The sequence below is a fragment of the Coffea eugenioides genome, chromosome 11 (assembly GCF_003713205.1).
Source record: "Coffea eugenioides isolate CCC68of chromosome 11, Ceug_1.0, whole genome shotgun sequence".
In the NCBI taxonomy this organism is placed as follows: domain Eukaryota; kingdom Viridiplantae; phylum Streptophyta; class Magnoliopsida; order Gentianales; family Rubiaceae; genus Coffea; species Coffea eugenioides.
The window spans coordinates 51,536,325-51,557,856 of NC_040045.1; the positions used below are offsets into that span (position 1 = coordinate 51,536,325).

Consider the following 21,532-nt stretch of genomic DNA (forward strand, 5'->3'; position numbering starts at 1 on the left):
GGCACGGCGGTCATATATCCAATGCCCTGATCTCACGAATCATTGCCCTCTCCAGGCCCCGGAGTGGACGCATCATAACCTTTTTCACTACACCTATTAAATAGTAAGAAGGATTCTAGATTGCCTTTCTTTCTTTTCTCTTTTAATATGCTGCCACTAGTAGTTTGGTAAGAGACACGTACCGGAATAAATTTTTTTTTTAAAAAAAAAAAAAAGATAATCGGCGGTTTCTGCTTGTGCACTAATAATAATAATGTAGAAAAGTAATTGCTAGCTAGTAAGTAGTTCTGTTAAGTACGTGCAATTGCAAGTTTGCTAGTCCTATTTCTTTTTATATTCCGTAGCAAAAACGCCAAAACATTTCCTTTTCAACGTGTCTCTTAACTTTGACTACCTGAAATGGCATTCCTCCATTTCAAGTATTATCCATCACATATGCGGCTCACAAACTTTTGTTTTCCCTTTTGCTTCTTTTTTTTTGTTTGTTTGTTTTCCATTCCCCCCCCCCCCCCCCCCAAAAAAAGAAAAAAGAAACTCCCCTTTAACGGAATGAGTGGGGAGTAGTGTCCGGTTGACTTTTCCAAAGTTAGTAGAATCCGTCAGACGAACAATAGTAGTATAAGTTACGTCATCGTGTTGCTGCACTCTAAGTCTGAGGAAGGAAAACAAAACAAGAATGAGGTGGCAGTAAAAATTTATTATATTGATAAATTGGATCAAGCAGCACGTTACATGATGGATGCTGCATCATCCGATACTGTAACAGAGAATATAACGACGGATTAAATGCTAAGTTGTAGTTATTGGTGTGTAGATCAAATTTTGCGGCATGAAGCAAATAACAATCTTCGCTTCTTCTATACATATTAATGCAGTGGTAAATTTTCAAGAATTGGTGTGGCTGGTTCTGGAGTCCAAGCACCAGCAATAATAGTCAGACCTTGAGATCTCTAGCAATTTTTCAGGAGTCATCCTCTCGAGCTCGTTCTGTCGCCATGATGCAAAATTGTTGCGGTTCTGGGGGTCGGTAGCAAGAGGGCAGTCCTCCGTATCGTGATTCTGTGATCTCATTCTCATGTAGAGCCTCAGTGTAGCAACGCAGTCTTCATACGGATCTTGCTGGCCCGTTTGAATGTCATAGCTGCCCACCACCACCACCAAAAAGAAAAAAACATTTTCCTTAGCAGAGTCCCCAAAAAAAAATAAAAAATCATGATGTTGTTATTCTTGATGTAATGTACTACTAACATCCAGAGTTTAATTAAGCTACTTACCCAAGGTATGCTTTTGTCAAATACTTGAGCGAGTTGCTAAGCTTGCTGGTTTTCATAAGTGGTGGATATTTGGCCGTGTCCCTGCCAAAAAAATTTTTTTTCAGAAAAAAAAAAGGAGTTTCATAGGCGTCAAAATTGGTGTTCCTGCAGCAAAGTATATATATATAATTGGTGGGCGGCCCCGTAACTAGCTAACTTGCCTGATCATTATCGGTGGATACTCCATTTCCAAACACTTAAGATCGTGATCCAAACCATGTCCCACAAGGACGCGAGCTCTTCCTCCTCTAGAACGGATGTGCCATATTGGTTCCCCGTTGCATAAATAGTCCTGAATCCTTCTCTGCACTTGTTTCAACGGCATCGCTTCCCTTAGAAATTCTGGTCGCAATCCCGTTGTTTCATACCTGCAGAAGAATTTTTCAAAGTCCGTCTCTAGCTAGAGTGCAAATTCACTTTCTATGTGCCTATGTAGTATGTGAATTTTGACGATCTTTTTGTTGCTCCATTACCTGTAGTTTGTGACGGGAAGCTGTGGCTTGACATATGCATGAAAGATTATCCTTTCGTGCTCATCGATGAGGCAAACTCTTGCACACAGATCTAAAGAACCATCGCTACCGCCTCCAACCATTTTGCAAGCCAGGGCGACCACCTTCGCTCTACTGTTGTCCAGCCTTAATTCATCTTGTATGCCCAAATTTGCCAGACGACACAGAACCCCCTACGTACAAAAAACAAAAAAGTTTTACTATTTGTCGTGGAATGGAAATGCGAATATACACCTGAGTTTAATTGTCGTTCCATACATTGTTCGAACGTGAGAATTGGCATGCTTCCCGGTGATTCCAGAGCGCACTGCGACTGCTCAGGACTGTTAAGCAAAGGTCACATCCCCGGTCCTTGAAAATCCTCTCACATTCTGCTTTCGGGAGCGGCCCTGGTTTTGCAATTCAATCCCGCATGTGTCAGAACCAACCACATCAGATCAAATGGAAAAGGCAGAGAGCCGAAAATGGTTGAATAATTACTGTGTTGGCTAGGACAGAAATGATTTAATTAACCTATAAGATGTTCTCTCAGAGATTCAAATGATCGACAATGTTTCCTGCAAATTCCGCACATGGGTTCATGAACCGAATGATAGGATGTCCTCATGTGTTCCACAAGGTGTTCCATTTTGTTGAACTGCCTATAGCATGCAGCGCATTTGTTCCTGAGAGCATCATCATGAAACGCTAAATTATTGCCTCTCTCTTTTTCATGCACAACATGAACCTTTTCATCTTGATCAGGAGGAAACAATAAATAAAAAAGTATTCAATAGCACGGTAGAGATTTTACCTCAGAGTCTCAGAAGACTCGTGTCTGCTGTCCATACCGAACTGATCTCACGGCTAACAATGCACCAGTGCTTAAGTGGAGAAGAGAGGCAGCAGTTTTCAGCAAGAAAGCTTAAAGGTTACAAGGTATTTATATCAGTTGGAAAGAATATTATTCTTTCCAACCTGAGGATAAAAAGAAAAAGATACCTGGATGGTCAAGACCGCCATTCCCTTCGAGTCACGCCAATCCTGGACCTCAGAGTCTCAGACGATCCCTCCATTCTATCTCTTTTTCTCTTTCTTTCTCACTGTAGAAATTAGAAGTTAGAATTAGAATTAGAATACGCCCTGTTTAACTTAACCATGTCACGTTGGCGGGCACATTCGTTGTCATCCAATTTCTGGGGGCCCACATCGAGCAGACACTAGTACTAGAATCTTTATAATGTTAATGAATCACGTCTGCACCAGATTGATCAAGTAATAATTACCAAGTTACTACTACCAGCTACTGGTACCACCAAGTATGCATGACTGCCCTATGAGAATCAAAGGCATAATAATACTCCATACTTGTGCATGCATGTCCTTTTCTTGGCTGATGTAGCAGAAGAATGTGTTGGACAGTCAGTCGTGGAAACTAAGGACTAATATTATTATTAGTTGGTCTTTTTTTTGACAGAGTGGTGCTGCTCAAATTCTTTCTTGCGTACGGAATAAGTTTAGATAAGGTCAAAAGCTGCAGTATACTGAACAGATTGAGTCTTGAACTGTTGATCGACATAAATTCCAAAAGAGTATTTGGACAGGAGCGATGAACTTGGAATTGAACGGTCAATGAATGTTGATCAGAAAGTGCACACAGGAAATGGGGTTTTACATAAAAAAGTTAAAACTGAGGTTCAAACGGTACAAATCACTTTCGGCAGTGCCGCAAAAGCGGCTGAGGCAGGTGATAAGGGAGGTATTCAAGGCAAGCTGCTAATGAGGAATTGAGAATGGGCAGCTTCTTTACAGCACATTTGTGCACCCACGGTGTTTCTGTGGCAGAATCATTGTTCATTTTCTTTAAAAAAAAAAAGTAGTTTACATTTTTAAGATGAATTAAGAATATACAAAGCCAAGAGGGTTGAAGATCAACGTTCAAAAATTCTAGTGCAATGGCATAGCTCGTTAAATGTTGACTAAAACGTAATGGGCGACCGTTGAAGGCTGAAGGCCACAAGCCTGTTTCAACTTCAAGCATGGGGGAGTGGGACTGGGCAACGCAGAGACAGACAGAGAGTTGCTCATGGTTTTGACTTTGGCTGGGGAAGGTAACAAGTGACAACAAGTAGAACAAGAGTAGAAGATGACCCATATCTTTTTGACTAAGGTGGGCTCAACATATTCCAGCTTTGAAGATACCTTCTGAAAAGATCAATCTTGAGAATATTTCAGGACATGATTGATTCTGTGGTCCATTTCCTAATTTCACTGTTTCCATTAAAATAATTATCTGCTTGGAGAGTACATAATGAGCTCAATTGTAAAATGCATTCTAGACTTTCTTTGAGTTGCAAAGTGCCCCTGAAACTATCAATTCCAACGTTATACGCCCTTGTATTATCAATTTTTCGCGATATACTACAATCAATCTGCTGCTAGGGGAACTTTAATGATGGGGCAAAATGTCCTTGAATTTAGTGAAAAAGTCAGTAATATCCCTGAATGTAGCTAAGTGGCCAAAACGTCCCAGTAAATTATTCACAAACATCCTAGAGAAACAAAAGTGAGTTCTCTTATTAACCCTACCAACTTTCTGAGCAGAACATACAGTTCTTTTTTTTTTTTTTTTGAACTTAGAACATCAGCTCCTTTGTATGGAAAGTTGTTTGTTTTGAGAAAGTACAGCGTTACAAGCATAACAAATAATCATTTTCCTAGTACTGTATGGCCTATAATGCAATCACGAAGAGAATTTGCGAAAGAAGACATCAATTACTGCTGTTCTTCATGAAGTCGTAGTAATTACATAAAATGGAGGTCTTTACCAGTCTTCCTATCATGGTGATTGTCTGCTAAGGAATCTTTAGCCTTTTGTCTATCTTTTGAACTTTCAGACGTTTTAAAACCTGTCAACTTCCCTCCTTAAACTAATTATATGTGATACCCGTCTTTCCAACCCCAAAAAAAAAAAGTGATACCCGAACCATATGAATCTGTGTATAGTTAGGCGCTGCACCTTACGACCCAGTGATAACATCATGAGGCTAGTTGATGTAAATAAGGTATTACAACAAAAAGTTCAGATTAAAATACGAGAGCTAGCCCAAAGGTAGCTTTTATTCTCTCAATCAGCGGTAAAGGAAAGAAGAGTAAGGAAAGTGATCTCTGTCCATGTCGTGTTGGTCGGTCATATATACATACGTATGGAAGAAGAAGAAATGGAAAACTAACGTATTGTTTGGAGAAAAAGAAGGAAAAGGTATTCTCTTTCTCTCCTCTAAACCAATCCAAACACAAAACACCTAATCTCTCTTATTCCTTTCTTTTCCTCGATCCAAACAATGGTTAAGGTTTAACTTTAGCGGGCAAAAGATCCTGCGAATTGATCTCTAAGATACGTGAAACCTAATACTGTAGTTAATCGTGTTTTTCATTAACGAAATAAACTTATTAAGCACTCAAATGTTTGATGGTGGATTGTTTTTAGAGGAAATAGAAGGACATTAAAAGAATCATTCTATTAAGAATCATCTTCTTTTTCTATAAGGGCAAATTATCCAATTGGCCCTTGAACTCTTTGTTTAGGTAAAAATAAGCCCCTCATCTATTTTTTGCTGACTTTAAGCCCTCGAACTTGTAAAATTGGACACCCGTGATCCTTTTAGCCAGTTTCTCCGGTTTTGCAACCGGAAGGCCAATTCACACGAATGCCAGTGTGCTTTTTCAAAGGGCATTTTTGTCCGCATCTTTTAAGCAAAAAGGGAACAACTTCTCCTTCTTTTTTCCATTTCTGCAAAACCTCTCGAACCTGGGGTGGTAGTGCTGGGCTGGGGTCGAAGAGGTATGGTTTTTGCATGAGGCCCGTGGATCGAGAACCTGGGATTGTCCAGTGAAAGTGGGTCTGATGGGACTATTGATTCTGAAGTGCATAAGAAGGATGGTGGTGAGCTTAAAAAGTCAGAAAATGGAAAGAGAAAATTTTCACCCATCATATGGGATAGAGATGGAGATGGCAAAAAAGTGACTCGAATTGTTAAGGCGAGGACTTCCCCAGCAGCAGCTGCTCTTCCCCCTCAGCTACCCACGCCTACTTCTGGCACTATGTCACCTGATCGCAATCCTGATAGTCGTCAACATATTTCACCTAGTAAAGATATAGTGGTTCAGAATTCTGGGCTGTCACCGAAAAAGGTTACTGAGGACCTCACTTTTCAAATAAATGTTGCTTCTGACTCTCTAATTGGTTTATCTCCTTCAACTCCTGAGGCAGAGGAAGACGAAGCTCACTGAGTAAAAATGACGGAGCAGTGACAGTAGATGATGATTACTATATGCCAGCACGTAATATAAAATCCTCTAGCTGGGCAAATGAGGCTGAATCATCAGCTGATGAAGGTGAAATTTCTGATGATGAGGAGATGGTTAAATTGAAGAAGAAAAAGAAGAAATCTATTAATGAATCTACTGACACAAGGGGACAGAGGAAATCAGTAACTCCAGAGCTCGGGGAATTGAGGAGAGAAGGTTCAGTGGGAAATAGGGTCAGGTCTTTTGATGAACGCGTTAGATCTTTTAGTGGAGATAGTGATCCTGATGAATTGGACAGGAATGACTACATGGAGGTTGATGAAGATCGTAGTTATGGTGGAACCAGTGGTAGCAATGCGGATACTGGTTCTGATGAAGAACACAACTAGTGGGGAGATTCCTAAGAGCGGTGGTATTACTCTCCTGCAGAGAATGAGAAGAGAGAAAGCGGCGGCAACGAGGGTTTTGCAGAAATAGAGGGAATAAGAAGGAGTTGTTCCCTTTTTGTTTAGAAGATGCGGACAAAAATGCCCTTTGAAGAAGCACAATGGCATTCATGTGAATTGGCCTTCCGGTTGCAAAACCGGAGAAACTGGTTAAAAGGACCACGGGTGTCCAATTTTACAAGTTCGAGGGTTTAAAGTTAGCAAAAAATAGATGAGGGGCTTATTTTTACCTAGACAGAAAGTTCAAGGGCCAATTGGATAATTTGCCCTTTCTATAATTTACAAGATCGCTATTTAAAAAGTCATTTATACCTGAGACGTATCCATTCAGTCATTCAAGACTTTTACCAACAGACGTGTGTACTAAACAGTAGTATATGTACTGCTCAAAGTCCCAAAAGCATTCACCATTTCTTATTTTGAAGATTTTCTAACACGAGAGAGACGAGAGAGACGTCAATATTGATAATGAATCATAATATTTTTCAATTATCTTTTAACAGAAGAAAGGTAAAACTTAGGCGCCGAAGGATTAACAGGGATCTGAATCTAGAATCTTTAATTTTAAAATTTTAATATTAATCATTAGACTAAAACCTATCGTCAAATCATGAATATCCGAAGGATACAGTTACTACTAAATAGTCAAGGCAATGGATGATTACAGGAATATACGTACATGAAACCGAAGAGCACGATAAAATAATGGGATAATTTCAGAAATCTTCCTTTTAAGTTTTTGACAGTCTCACAATCCTCTCCTGTTTTAGAAACCTCTCCTGTGAGGTCATTGGGGTCCAATTGTTACATCAATCATGGAGAAATGACTTAATTACTCACACAACTTAAGAGATATTTTGCAATTATGTTCACATGATTAGTTAAATTGTCATTAATTAGGTTTAACATAAATAATGACAATTTATAAGTTTTTTTAAAAAATTTCTAATATGCCATTACAAAAGGGAGGGGGCCAAATATAGGCATCTTTTTATGATTGATAATTGATGTGTGTGAGTAGAAATAATGATTCAAACTTTAGTGATTTTTGTGAAATAAGAGAAATAGAGCTTCTTTAGGCATACCTAAGGATTTAGGAGACTTGAAGAAAAAATTTGCTCTCAAAATTTTCTCAAATTTTTGGTGATTGTGAAAATCTCAAGGTCAACTTCTAAGATTTTTCTGCTCTTAAATTTTGGAAATTTTTATTATTTGATTGCAGATGTTAAGGTAATTCTTGATGGTCATGCTTAACAGTGACCCTACAAGTGAAAATGAATAGCTTGGATCAAACAAAAAAATGAAAAATATGACATTATGTAGTTTGTATTATGTTCTATATGATTCGCTCCATTTGATGATTAGTATTCAATTATAGTTTTTTTTCTTTTTTTATCCTAATTGTTACTTTTATTGCCATAGAAAATAGGTGTTGTTGTTGTATGAAATATTGGTAAAGATTGTTGGTTGTATACTACTGAATTGAAAAACCTTTTGTTGATGATAATTTTTTTCTTATTTGTGATTATTCAACAAATGATCTTTTTTAAATTGAAATATTCTGTAACAAGATTTACATGCTTTGTTTCTCTTGTAGTGGATTATGCAACTGATGTGTTATAATAGATGTAATAGTGTGATATTACACTTGTAATATGTAGATAAGACTTTGCATTGGTAAATTTGTTGTAGAGTTAAAAAGTTGATCTCTTATTTACACCTTATGAATGCAATAATAGTTACACCTCCTCACAATTGATAAAGTTAAAATAGATATATATTATTCGTAGTAAATTAACAACCTAATGCAAAACTTGAAAGTAGGTATGTAATCAAATTATTTTCTCTCTCGTAATGTCAATTTTATATTATTTTTGTATTCGAATTGGTCTGATTTGTTACTAGCTAATCAGTTTTAGGAGAGGTTTCCCATATTTTAAAAACCTCAAGGGAGGACAGTGAGACTGTCAAATATCTCAGGGGAAGTTTCTGAAATTATCTGTAAAATAATAAATGCCTTGCTCAACCTCTCTACCAATCCAATATGATGCTTCTTCCGGAGTTTCTACATTCTACTGCACTGAGCTTCATTTCAACTTTCAACTCACGATGCAAAGGGCCAAGAAGCGTACCAAAATGACAAGGAGTGAAAAGAAGTATAGAACAACCGGTCTTTGGACTGGTGGCTACCACCCAGCCATTAAGGTTTGGTGGGGAATCTTTGCCTCCCACCAAATGCCACATTTAAAGTGGCTTGGCTTCAAAAAATTCAGGCAGTATGTGTAGTGCACATGTTTGGTCCGGTGGTGATTCAATCCCCTCCGGGTTATTCCTGGGCCTTCTTACGTCCGCCCTCTCCTCCTAGTGTAGAATAAATTTTGGTCCACCCTCTCCGACTTGTACAACAGTTATCGTTTTCGAAAAAAAAAAAAAAAGTTGGCAACCCTCAAGAAGAAAAGAAGCATAGGATTCGTCAACCCTCAAGGTGGTCAAAAAAGTTGGCAAAGGAAAGATAAAATATGCACCTGCACGAGCGAATTGACATACGTGGAATCATGCAATTTTTGTCTGGCCATTTTTATGCCCATCGATGTTGATCGATACTACTATTATTAGCACAATTCAGGACCGGTCCATATCACCGTCTTTTCAGTTTTCTTCTTCTTCTTTTTTTTTTCCTTCCTTTATGGGGGCGTGTTTGGGTCACCGGACCAAGAAAATGAAGTAGGTAGGAGTCGCAAGCTTCTGGTTTTGGGGATGCCAACGTTGCTGATTCCCCAAGTGGTTGAACATTAGCTTGTGTTCTAGGTTCCAACACACGAGGTTCTTTCTAGTTTCTTAAACTTTTGTGTGCGTGCATCGGATCATGATCTAGGAGGTTCTGCGGGATCCCTGGACCACGTCAAACTCAACAAAAGTCAAATGGGCTATGATCTCTCTAGAGTATGCATGACACGAGACAGTAAAGTTTGTGCTACCTTGCTAATTGGGTGTGGTGGTTAACAAAATCAAACGATGGAGATAATAATTAGTTTGTTTAGATAGAAGATTATTTAAAATGATAATTTATTTAAAAAAATATTATAATATTTTTTGATTTTATAATAATTGAAAAATATATTTATAATATTAAAAAAAAAAAAGCGACTTTCATCAAAAGTAGTCGCATGCTCCCAGGTGTATCATATCTATCTCTAGATCAAGGTTTTGACTATGTTCCTTTTTATTTAACGATAGCAACTCGGGAGTTGAAGTCAAACGGAAGCTTGTAAAGGTCAAAAACTTTTTCGAAAACGGGAAGATGCTCTCGAGATCGAACCGACCAATGATGGAAAAGATTGCCAAATAATGCCAGCAGAGGAACGCTTTATCTTTTTTTCACTTGAGTCAGAGGACCGTTCACTTCCACAATTCAACTTGGCTTGATCGCGAGAAGAGAAACCAGGAGAAATTACTTTAAAGACTACTACTACTACTACATGCTCATTATTAGAAGTACTATATATATATATATATATATATATTTTTTTTTTTTTTGTCAACACAAGGGTGTCCGGGTCAAGACCCGAAGGCGGCCCGACTAATCCCCTGCGCCTGAAGTACCCCGCCCCCCAAGAGCACCCAGGCGGTATGTGAGGCCAGACTCGAACCTGTGCCACCCCGAAGATTACCCCCGAGGCTCACCAGCCGAGCTGACCCCGAGGGGCTTATTAGAAGTACTATATAGTTAATTACTTTTGCTGCTTGGCTCTCAGGATACAGGAAAAATGGTTTTGATCAGTTTATTGTATATCATCAAATTACTTGCTTATTTCCTTTTTTTGGCTCTCAGGATACAGGAAAAATGGTTTTGATCAGTTTATTGTATATCATCAAATTACTTGCTTATTTCCTTTTTTTTAAATATACTCCCTCCGTCCTACTTTGATAGTCCTGTTTTCCTTTTTCGTCTGTCCCAAATTGTAGTCCACTTTCCAATTGAAGAATGTAGTTGTATTTTAATTTTCCTAAAATACCCTTATTCAATGTAAGTTGTTGTTACTATAAACCTACCCCATTTAATGAGAGTTGATTCTTTTTTTTACCATCAATTCAAGTTCCATAAAGTTGTACTCTAATTAATGTGAGGGTATTTTAGGAAAATAGCTACCTAAATTGATTGTTCCAACAAAGTTAACTATTTTTTCTTAAACTGTGTGAAAAAAAATCAGGACTATCAAAGTGGGACGGAGGGAGTATTATTTAACTTTCTTTTAGCAGAACTTTTTTGCAGTGCCTGGGAATTTTTTTTTTTTTTTTTTTGAGGAATACTAATATCATTTCTTTTTTAAAAAAAAAAAAAAGAAGAAGATCAGAGTATTCTGATGAACATTAATTTGCTCCAATGGGAGTATTAATCATTCTATCTGAGATAATATGTTGAAAAATTTTGAACTTCCTTTTTCATCGAGTGACAAAATGATTTTTGCCAACTTCATATTTTGCATTCAGCTTTGCATCAACTACATGATATATCCTCCGGATCCTAAAGATATTTATAAATTTAATGAATCTGGTGTGTGTGAAACCTCAATAATGCAGATCCGAATCTAGTCATACAATGGATGGCTAGGAAACAGGCCTCGATATCGTGTTTTATTGGTAGGTCATAAGCGTTCTTATAACAATCAATGGGCTCGTACGCACTCGAAACCAACGCAGACTGACTCCTGTAGATTGCCCAGTGTTACTCGTCCAATATCTTCTCGGGCTGGGCTTAAATAAACTTCCATATTGGGTAAAAGAAAAGGGAGAATCGTGCAAAATATCCCTCACATTTTACAAAATAATTTTTTTTGTCTCTCACTTTTAAAAGTATAATTTTAAATCCCTTACAATTTTATATTAGTCAAATTTGGTCCCTATCTAGGTTTCTGACTAATTTTGCCCTTAAAAAATGATCACATGCAAGACACGTGGTGGATTCCAACAAAAAAACTAGTTGATAATCTAGGTAGAGACCAAAATTGACCAAAGTGAATTTGTACGGGACATAAAATTACACTTTCAAAAGTGAGGGGAGAACAAAGTCATTTTACAAAATGTGAGAGACTTTTTGAACGATTTTTCTAAAAGAAAAATAAAACTTTTAGCTTTTGTAAAAGATAAGTACTTAATTTTCGAGCTTTTTATGTGAGAACAAAATGTAAAATTGACGGGACTGGACTAAAAAGAAAGAAAGAAAACTGACTTTTTTTAATTTTAAAAAAAAAAAGAAAAAGGACTCGACTGATTAAATTGACACATTCTTTTTTTTTTTTTTGGGTAGAAACATGAGAGCTACATTTTGTTTAAATGTCAAAGTCAATTGACACATTCTCTGATAGTTAAGGTTTCATCCGCCCAAATTGTTATCCTCCCTACACGTGCCTAAGCTACCACCATCCCCCGAATTTTCTCTTCTTTTGCCTTTTTTGGGGGGGAAAAAATATCATGGTTGGATTAAAACGTACACACTTAATCATTTCCTAACACTTCAATCAGCGTGGTTACGTGGAGGTTTTAGAACTCTTTCGAGAGTTTGGAAGGTTGTAGCATCTGGTTTGTTGGTTGGAAGGCTACCATCATGAGCCCATTAGATAGCTCACTCCTAGTATATCATTCACCTAATCTAAACGAAGGTGGGATTTCCCTGTAGTATGAAACGAACAACTTAAAATCCCAAAAGGGCACAAAGTTAAGATTACAAAAAAAAAAAAAAAAAAAGTACAGAAAACTATAAGGCACTTTACCCTTCACTTACCACACCACAAGTGTGTGTGTACGTGTGTATTATTTACTAAATACGGTATAACTAAATATGTATCACATTAAGTGATGAGTGAATAGTTTATCACATAATTTTTGCCTAGAAAATCAAAATGCCACTTAATTAATTCAGATGTTCAATTTTTAATTATCAAACGTGTCTGATGTTAAGGTATGAATCCATTAAATTTAACTAATGAATTGGATTATCAAACACATCCTTTTAAGCTTGCACTAATTTCTGGTCATCGCATATACATTAGTACTTTTCAGTCTCGTTGCAATCAGTTGACATTTTCTATAATCCTTTGGAGCTTTTGATGCCGAAAATGATTTGTTCCCATAACCACCAACTCTTTTATTCAATATAATCAATTGACTGGTTGCATAATTAATGGGGAAGCCACGGCAACAACTTTATGGATGATGATCAACTAATCACTAATACGAATCCTAATAGAGTATTACTACTACTCTTAACTCTGCAAATTAGTACAAGTTTCTTCTGCTGCCTAATAGTTCGCACTTTACCTAAAACACAGAATGCAAGGAACCTTGACAACCGAGCAGGTCAGGTCGTTGTACCTTCAGAATATATATGCGGCGGTTATGATATAATAATGGTACAACTTTTTCTTTTTTTCTTTTTCTTTTTAATGTAAAGATGATTAATTCTCCCACTAATTGATCTTAATCAATCTCTTGGACTCCAACTAAAACAGCAAAAAAAAAAGTAGATACATACCATCCTCTAGTATATTGTACGTACTGTCCAATGAGTTCTCATTTTAATTATTTTTTTGCATGGTTGCTTCGTTCAACCTTATTTAATCATTTTGCATGGAGGATATCTCCAAAAATTTTCAAGTGAGACAAAAGAGTTCAAGATACTATTCCATGCATGTGCTGTATTCTGCTTTATCCGTCATCAACAAAATACTTTTATAAATCAATAAATAACATACCTTTTGCAAAATGGATTTTTTTTCTCTTGTTATGCCTGTATCAAGTAATTACCAATGTCTAAAAATTGTTAAGTATTTTATAAATATCAATTTTTTTTTTTAAAAAGGGTAGTATTTTATAAGGGCCTTATAAATGGCAGTAAAACCACTTAACATTTGGTTCCAAAACTATTTTGTCCCCTAGCTTTTATTTTTGATCACTCCCCAAAAAAAAACCTTCTATCAGTCAAAAATTATGTTTGACCATTACTAATTACTAGCAGTCGAAATCAAAATTACCCTTGTCCTAACATTAGGAAATTGAGTCTTTTTTTTTTCCTTTCTTTGTTTGGACTTACCTTCATCGTGTTCTGCTGCATTAAGTAATTAAGAGGGTCTGAAAGTTGGTAATAAATATCAAATTTTAATTAAAATAAAAGTAGTATTACTCCCCCCAACCAAAGCATTAGAAGAATCTCCGAGCAAAATAGTAGGATACATGCGTGAAATGATGGTTTCGATTTGGTGCAGTGACATTTCGCCGGCAAACAGGCTCCGCCGATACATTTCGCCGAAAGTATTAGTCCTAGAGACGGCCTAGTGTGTTTTTTTAAAATAAACGTGACATTTCAACGTGTTCCTTATAATGCAGCTGGCGTCGATCAACCGCCATAAAGGACGTCATATGGAGGCGAATATATAAATTTTTACCAGCTGAACGTGACGGATGAAAACGAGTTGCTCTCGCCGTAAACAAACAGGAAGCTGCTTGCAGGAATTGTGTCAATTTGGTAAACTTGAACTTGAACTGGCATTGTTGCTTGTTGTTTAAGAAACAAGGATATTTTACTTGCAGTACAGAAAAGAAAGCTTATATTAGTCGTTTCTTATGTTTAGTCGGCATGTGCAAGGTCGCCTTCATCAATTTGTTTTTGTTTTTCTTGCCAAGAAGAAGAAACTAAGGCCAGCAGCCGCCAACCTCCTCCTCCTGTACTTCAGTGGAAATTTCATAAGACCGCTGATGAGGTCCAACATCACCTTCTATAAATCTTCCGTCTTGACTTCTGTGTTTTAGGAGTGCCAAGCTTTAACTTTTGTTTCATTCCCGTTGTCTTCAGAAAATGCTATATATATATAGCATGTGATGTGAAACTCTTCTTCTTTCTCTTATTAAGGCCTTTGATGATTCAATTTAACACTTAAGTTTAATGGATTTAAATCTGAACATCATGTTCAGATTGATGATTAAAAATTGAACATCTGAATTAATTAAATGGCACTGATTTTTTTAGACAAAATTTGTTTCCAAAAATAAGTGATAAGTGAATAACTTATCATTTAATGTAAATACACAGTCAGTCAAATGTATCGAATTTAGTACTCAACAATTCAATACCTTAATAAATTCAGATTTCAAATTTCAATTTTATCAAACGCACCTTAACTTAACTGTGCAATAGACATTCGCTGGATAAACCTATTTTATCCTATTGCATATCTCATCATTAATTATATTCATCAATTCAAGCTCAATCTAATTACGAAGTCAGAAATTATTAATCGAGATGAAATTGATCTGTCGATTTGTGCTCTAGGCCCACAGTTTCTTTTAAACCATGCACAAATTGCAGTATCGGATAGGTAAATTATGCTCTATATCATTTGCCATTTGAAACTTGTGTTTGCCAAAAAGCAGAATTCACCCATCAACTCTGTGCAATTGAATGTATGCATGAAACGCAGAGAAATATCCATTACAAGCTTTTTGAAGTACCCGGAGATCAATTTGCATCTCCATTATCAAACAAAAAACAAACAAGGGCGATGGCATTATTATTATCTGGTATCTAGTCACGACTTCAGAAAAGAGCAAAAAATCATCTAGTAGTCTTGACTTTCATCCTAGTTCATTGTTCCAGTTACAAAATGCAGTACCCATTCTCCTTCCCCGTTTTTAAATCCCATCATCAACTTACTATGGTATGGTCCCCAAATTCCAAAAGCTGGCTTTCCATACAGCTAATCCTCTACTGTGGAGCCCTAACCTTCAAAACTACGCCGTCCTAATCATCATCATTATAGAAAGCTCGAACCAAATCCCCCCCGAGAGTCCGTGCCATCGCAGGCATTGATTGCCTAACACGAGATTCATCAGTTGCAATGCTAAAGCATCTAATAATTGGACGCCACGTTATCAAAGCGGATACGTGGCAGCTCCTTATGCACTCCTCCAATCACCGCTCTGTCACTGGAATAACTTCAAACTCATCGCCTTGAAAAGCCGTTAATCGCGCCAAGCTAGAATCGCAAATTCCTTCGCAGCGGAAAACAAATCTATATCTATATAAATTTGAGAAGGGATTTTTAGCAACAAGCCTCCACGCATCTTCCCACTACCAATTCCATTTTTCTACCATTTTACATTTAATTTAATTTATAAAATATATTTCTCTCAACTTCCACATCTACTCTTCACATTTGAAATTGTTGGTTACCTTTTAAAATCATTTCATTTCAAATTGTTGGTTACTATGCATGTTATCCTATTTGAACTTCAACACATCACGTTTCCGATTGTCTTGCGGTATTTATGATTCTACAACAATTAAAACTTCTATAACACCATAAGAAAAGATAACAAATATAACATCTTTTCATGCTTTCTTATTAATTTAAATAAGTAAGATTATTTACACTCCATTTTTGTTATTCACACTTCAATAATCATTTTGGTTATATAATTTTCATTAATTATACTATATGATAAAACAAATAGTGGAATTGCAAATAATAAAATATGGAGTGCAAATAATATTTTCTTAAGTAAGAAGTGGCTTCCATGCCTTTCTAATTTAAAAAAGTAGTGACTCCACTTATATAGGAATTTGGTTTGAAGTTTATTAGTGGGAGGGTAAATAAAAAGAAAGCATTGCCAAACTTAGTAAAAGTAAAAAAGTAAATGATAATATTTTATCTTTTAACTTAGTAATCCTAAGTAAAAGTAAAATTAAATAAAAAATATTCATGAAATAATGTCGTGGATTTAAAAAATCAAGAATGGTACCATTCGTGAAATCCAAATTATGAAATCACTAAATAAAAAACAAAGTACTACTAGCCTTTTAACGTTGAAATTTTTTTTTTTGAAATATTCATTTTTGATAAAAAAAAAATAATGATAATAACAACACCAATTCTACCAAAAAAATTTAAAAAAGTAACATTATAGTTTAAGAGAAAGATATAGAACATTCAATCCTAAAATACTACTTAATTTGTATATATCTGGCCCAAAATTGACATTAGATTTGAATAAGAGTGCAAAACCCAAACACTAAGGATAACTTTTGATATCATTAATTATTTATGTATTCTCATTGCTGTCTTCATATGTAAATATGTATTTGCTATGTTAAATATATATATATATATATATATATATATATATATATATTGATTGTAGTACTTGAGGATATTATAGATATTATCAGTTTTTCATTCCCATTATTAGATACTAATAATTGCAACCATTGTAATCAATTTTCAAATTTATATTTTCATTATGATAGGTAAAGTTAAATATATTGGGTTGCAGGGATATGAATTTAGAGGTTAGGTATAGGGGGGGAGGGAAGAAAATGGTGAGAAGTTGAAAAGTGGTAGGAAAGGTTGAAAAAGAAATATGGGTTACAAGGATGGGCAGAGAAGGGAGAGAAGAAGAAAGGGGATTGCAGGAATATGACCGAGATGACAAAAAATTAATAATAGAGAGAGTGGTACCATGATAGAAGATATGAAAGTCGTAGGAGGCATCTGATGACTAGGTGTCGGATAAGGGAAGAGAGAAATGATGGTGATTTTTAATAATTTTGAGAATTCTAAAAACACCTATTATGGAGATTTTTTTTTTAAATATACGTTAAAGTTTATGAAAAATGCTAATCTAAATGCATTCAACAATTATAGGGGCACAAGATAGGAGAAAGATTTTTTTTTTCTAAAAATGGAAGAAAATAAATTGGTTATAATTTATTTTTTTATATTATAAGTATTGATATATGAGTATAACATAATATGTTTTGTCAGATATTGATAAATTGACTTTTTTTAAGAAAACTCTTCTCACCTTACTACCCAACCTAACCCTCTCCTTAAATGCATTAATAATTCTTTTATCATATAAATCATTATAGATTATTTTTTTTTCAAAATATTAAGCATCACTTCTTTAAAATTTTTAGTATATATATATTTATTATTCTGTATCATAATATATAACTATATACAATATTATTTTGATTTGAAATATAATCCCGTGCACAGCACGGGTCAAAACACTAGTACACTAAATTAAAGATAGCGGGGAAAAAAAACACACACACACAGAGAGCGAGTGTGTGTGTGTGTGTGTGAAAGCAACAAAAACATATACTAGTAGAAACAAGATCGGCGGGCGGGGTGTATATTTTCGCTGTTTTGCGTTGGTAACCGGTGGTGACATTGGTGGCAGATGACAGGTCTCCTTCATGCTTCTACGTTCCAACCTCTCTGCAACCCCACCCATTCATCTTATATAGTATTTATTTATACAATTTCTCCCTTATCTGAAATTTTTCTGGATTTTCCGTTCCATTTACTGATTTCTTAATTATGAACAATAAAGTTTACACATTTACTTGATATTCTATTCTCAATTCTGCCCTCTGTTCCCTCCTTCAACCACCTCTCTTCGTCCCTTCACCTCCTCTGCCCATCAACTTATATATGTATACATATATAAATCATTAAAACGGAAGCCAAAAACCATAAAGGAGACCGTATAAGCATCTGTGACCATTCTCTTTGTTGCTGCGTGTGCCCTGAAAAGAGGAAAACTTAGGACAAAGCGTTGGCCTCTGTGTTGTTTTCTTGGTGGGCTGATAATAAGGTGCTCATTCTCGTTATCTCCTCTCTTTAATTTTCAGCTCTCAATCATTAATGATTTCCGAATCCGGTTTTTTTTTTTTTTTTTTTTTGCACTTACGATCAAATGTGATGACTGCTTGTGCTTCATATTTTGTACGTTAAATGAGATAGTTTTTGTCTAGCTTCTCGTCGTGGGATACTTTGGGGGAGGAAATGTTCTATTATTCCATTCCAAATGTGTTGATCTTTTAATGATCGAAATTGTAATGATACTTTAAAATCGGTTGCTCTGGTTCTCAGGAATACCTTAAAAAACCAAAAGCTTTCTGTTTAATGCATTCCAGCGCCTGGATTGTAATTGGAATTGGATCTCGCCGAATGACCAATGCATCTTATTATATTAATCTTACATGTGCCAGTGCAAATGTTTTTATCCCGTGACGTCAACCTTTTTTCTGTTAATGATGATCGCTGCTCTCGTGCCTTTTTATTTTTTATTTTTTGTAGAAGGAAGCTGTACGAGCGGGACTTTTCTGGTGTTTTGATGATTCATTTCGTCATGGAGGAAGTAAGTTCCAGAGAATTCACGGGACCCTACGTACCCCATAAAGAAATTTTCGCGCAGACGTCTCCCAGAAGTCCATTGAGTACTCACAGTCCCGAGACTGACTCTATTGATCTAGCCATAGAAGGAGCTGTTGACACCTCCATTGAGGAACTTTATAATAATGTCTGCGAGATGCAGAGCTCCGACCAATCGCCATCAAGGCTCAGCTATTTATCATATGGCGAGGAATCAAGAATCGATTCCGAATTGAGGTATCTTGCTGGAGGAGATTATGGAGAGGCGGAGATCACAAAAGAGAAGAACGAAGCAGGGGAAAATAGTTCTGAGGAACTCAAAGGATTTAAAGATGACACAACTGACCAGCCCTTTTCTTCAGGACAAGCCAAAAACTCCGACACACCTAAGAAAGCAGGCTTAAAGAGCAAATCTTTTAATGGCATCCCTCGTGCTGGCACTGGCAGACGTAGTTTGAAGAGTTCAAAGAAGCCAAACGCAATGTCCCCAGCCAAGATTGAAAGGAATTCCCCTTTAGCTGGAGTCAAAAAGCAGAACGGAGCTGAGGATTCATCTGAGGCAGCATACCTTGGGCCATATGTACTTAAACAGGCCAGGGATTTGATTGCATCCGGGGATAATCTTCATAAAGCTCTTGAATTGGCTTTACGAGCCATGAATCTGTTGGAGACATCTGCGAGTGGAAAGCCTAATTTGGAATTCGTGATGTGCTTGCATGTTGTTGCAGCACTGTACTGCAGATTAGGCAGATACAGTGATGCAGTTCCTCTCCTTGAGAAGTCAATTGAAATACCCGTCATGGACTTGGGCCAAAACCACTCGCTTGCTAAATTCGCAGGATGCATGCAACTCGGTGATACATATGCAATGACGGGCCAGATTGAGAACTCGATTCTTTTCTACGCTGCAGGTTTGGAGATCCAGAGACAGGTTCTTGGCGATAAAGATCCTAGATTTGGTGAGACTTGCAGGTATGTAGCTGAAGCCCATGTTCAAGCTATGCAATTTGATGAGGCTGAGAAGCTTTGTCAGATGGCCCTGGAAATCCATAGGGAGAACATCTCACCTGCTTCTCCTGAAGAAGCAGCTGATAGGAGACTTTTAGGCCTTATTTGTGACTCCAAGAGGGATCACGAAGCTGCTCTTGAGCATTACGTTTTAGCAAGCATGGCCATGGCTGCAAATGGCCAGGAAGCAGATGTAGCTGCCATAGACTGCAACATTGGTGATGCATATTTGTCGCTGGTGCGGTATGATGAGGCCATTTTTTCTTATCAGAAAGCACTAACTATTTTCAAGTCAACCAAAGGAGATAACCATCCATCAGTTGCTTCGGTCTACGTCCGTTTGGCTGATTTGCACAATAAGATAGGAAAATTCAGCGAATGCAGATCTTATTGTGAAAATGCATTGCGTATTTTCAATAAGCCAATCCCTGGTTCTTCCCCTGAAGAAATTGCGAGTGGCCTGGTTGATGTTTCTGCTATTTATGAATCCATGAGTGAAACTGACCAGGCACTTAAGTTACTCCAAACGGCCATCAAAGTGTACGGGAATGCACCAGGCCAACAAAGCACAATTGCGGGTATTGAAGCCCAGATAGGGGTTTTGTACTATATCCTGGGGAGTTATTCTGACTCTTACAACTCCTTAAAGAACGCAATTACCAAATTTCGTGCTGTTGGAGAGAAGAAAAATGCACTTTTTGGTGTGGCTCTGAACCAAATGGGACTTGCATGCGTGCAACTCTATGCAATAAATGAAGCTGCAGAATTGTTTGAAGAAGCAAGGAGCATCTTGGAGGCTGAATGCGGGCCGTATCATGCTGACACATTGGGGGTCTACAGCAATCTTGCGGGTACTTATGATGCCATGGGCAGGTACGTTCCAACATTAGCAACTTTTTTGCTGGCTATTAACACGTTATCCATCCTTATTCCTGCTTTTATTTCAGCACATTTTTGTCCGTACAAGAGGAAATGCCCTTTCTGTTTTTCCTTTCAATTTTTGTTTTTCCCAGAATTTGAGCCTGGAATTACTTCCCTTCAACCGGTTCTTGAATTATTGTGGCAGGACCGTTGATGCAATTGAGATATTGGAGTATGTAGTTGGGTTGAGAGAGGAGAGGCTTGGGACAGCAAATCCAGATGTAATTGATGAGAAGCGGAGGCTGGCCGAGTTATTGAGAGAGGCAGGGAAAGTGAGGAACAAGGAATCAAGGTCGCTGGAAACCCTCCTTGATAAACACGGCAGCATTATTACAAAACCCGAGATTACGGTATTGTGAGCTCGCCATTTTGGTTGTGTGTGTATTCCTGTGTTTTGATGTGAAGTCTTTCTTGGAGGGTAAAGAGAAGAGAAGCGTTTTTTTCTTTTTTTTTTTTTTGGGTTAAGAAGAGGGGAGGGAGAAGATAAATAGGTCTTGGAATGCTTTTCTTCTTTTTAGTCAGTTTGTGTAAATTTGAGAAGAAAAATTTAAGGAATAAGATAAAATGACAGTGATGGAAAATTGGGGAAGTGGAATGTAAACGTTGCTTTGTACTAGTATTCATTTTTTGAGCAGTTGTTGAGATTCTCCTTTGTAATTAAGTTTCTTTCTTTCGTGTAGCTTTTTGTTAAATAAACTAATGGTGGGATTTCATTTTCCTCTTCTGCTGTACCAAACTACCCCATTCCTGTGATGTTGATTGCAGCAATACCTTCAGATACCCAGTTACTAGCTACTATTTGCTGTCTTCAAATGAAGACGCAG

General features: G+C 36.9%; 2 protein-coding genes across 2 annotated transcripts; one reads left to right on the forward strand and one right to left on the reverse strand.

Moving 5' to 3' along the window:
- Positions 1-885: 885 nt before the first annotated feature.
- On the reverse strand, positions 886-2,704 carry LOC113752859 (RNA exonuclease 4). Its single transcript, XM_027296903.1, has 7 exons — positions 2,619-2,704; positions 2,339-2,490; positions 2,084-2,214; positions 1,787-1,998; positions 1,475-1,681; positions 1,275-1,355; positions 886-1,141 (listed from the first exon to the last, which is right to left on the reverse strand). The coding sequence occupies exons 1-7, from the start codon at positions 2,651-2,653 to the stop codon at positions 886-888; spliced, it is 1,074 nt and encodes a 357-aa protein (XP_027152704.1). The 5' UTR covers positions 2,654-2,704.
- Positions 2,705-18,159: 15,455 nt separating this feature from the next.
- Positions 18,160-21,352, forward strand: LOC113753847 (protein KINESIN LIGHT CHAIN-RELATED 2). Its single transcript, XM_027298110.1, has 3 exons — positions 18,160-18,219; positions 18,705-20,660; positions 20,854-21,352. The coding sequence occupies exons 2-3, from the start codon at positions 18,742-18,744 to the stop codon at positions 21,065-21,067; spliced, it is 2,133 nt and encodes a 710-aa protein (XP_027153911.1). The 5' UTR covers positions 18,160-18,219; positions 18,705-18,741; the 3' UTR covers positions 21,068-21,352.
- The last annotated feature ends 180 nt before the right edge of the window (positions 21,353-21,532 follow it).

Excerpts from the sequence above, each read along its gene's own strand:
- LOC113752859 (XM_027296903.1), bottom strand. The coding sequence starts at position 2,653 with ATGGACAGCAGACACGAGTCTTCTGAGACTCTGAG. Across the intron at positions 2,215-2,338 it reads TCTGAGAGAACATCTTATAG|GGCCGCTCCCGAAAGCAGAA; the intron begins GTTAATTAAATC and ends TTGCAAAACCAG. Across the intron at positions 1,356-1,474 it reads TATCCACCGATAATGATCAG|GGACACGGCCAAATATCCAC; the intron begins GCAAGTTAGCTA and ends TTTTTTTGGCAG.
- LOC113753847 (XM_027298110.1), top strand. The coding sequence starts at position 18,742 with ATGATTCATTTCGTCATGGAGGAAGTAAGTTCCAGAGAATTCACGGGA. Across the intron at positions 20,661-20,853 it reads ACTTATGATGCCATGGGCAG|GACCGTTGATGCAATTGAGA; the intron begins GTACGTTCCAAC and ends TTATTGTGGCAG.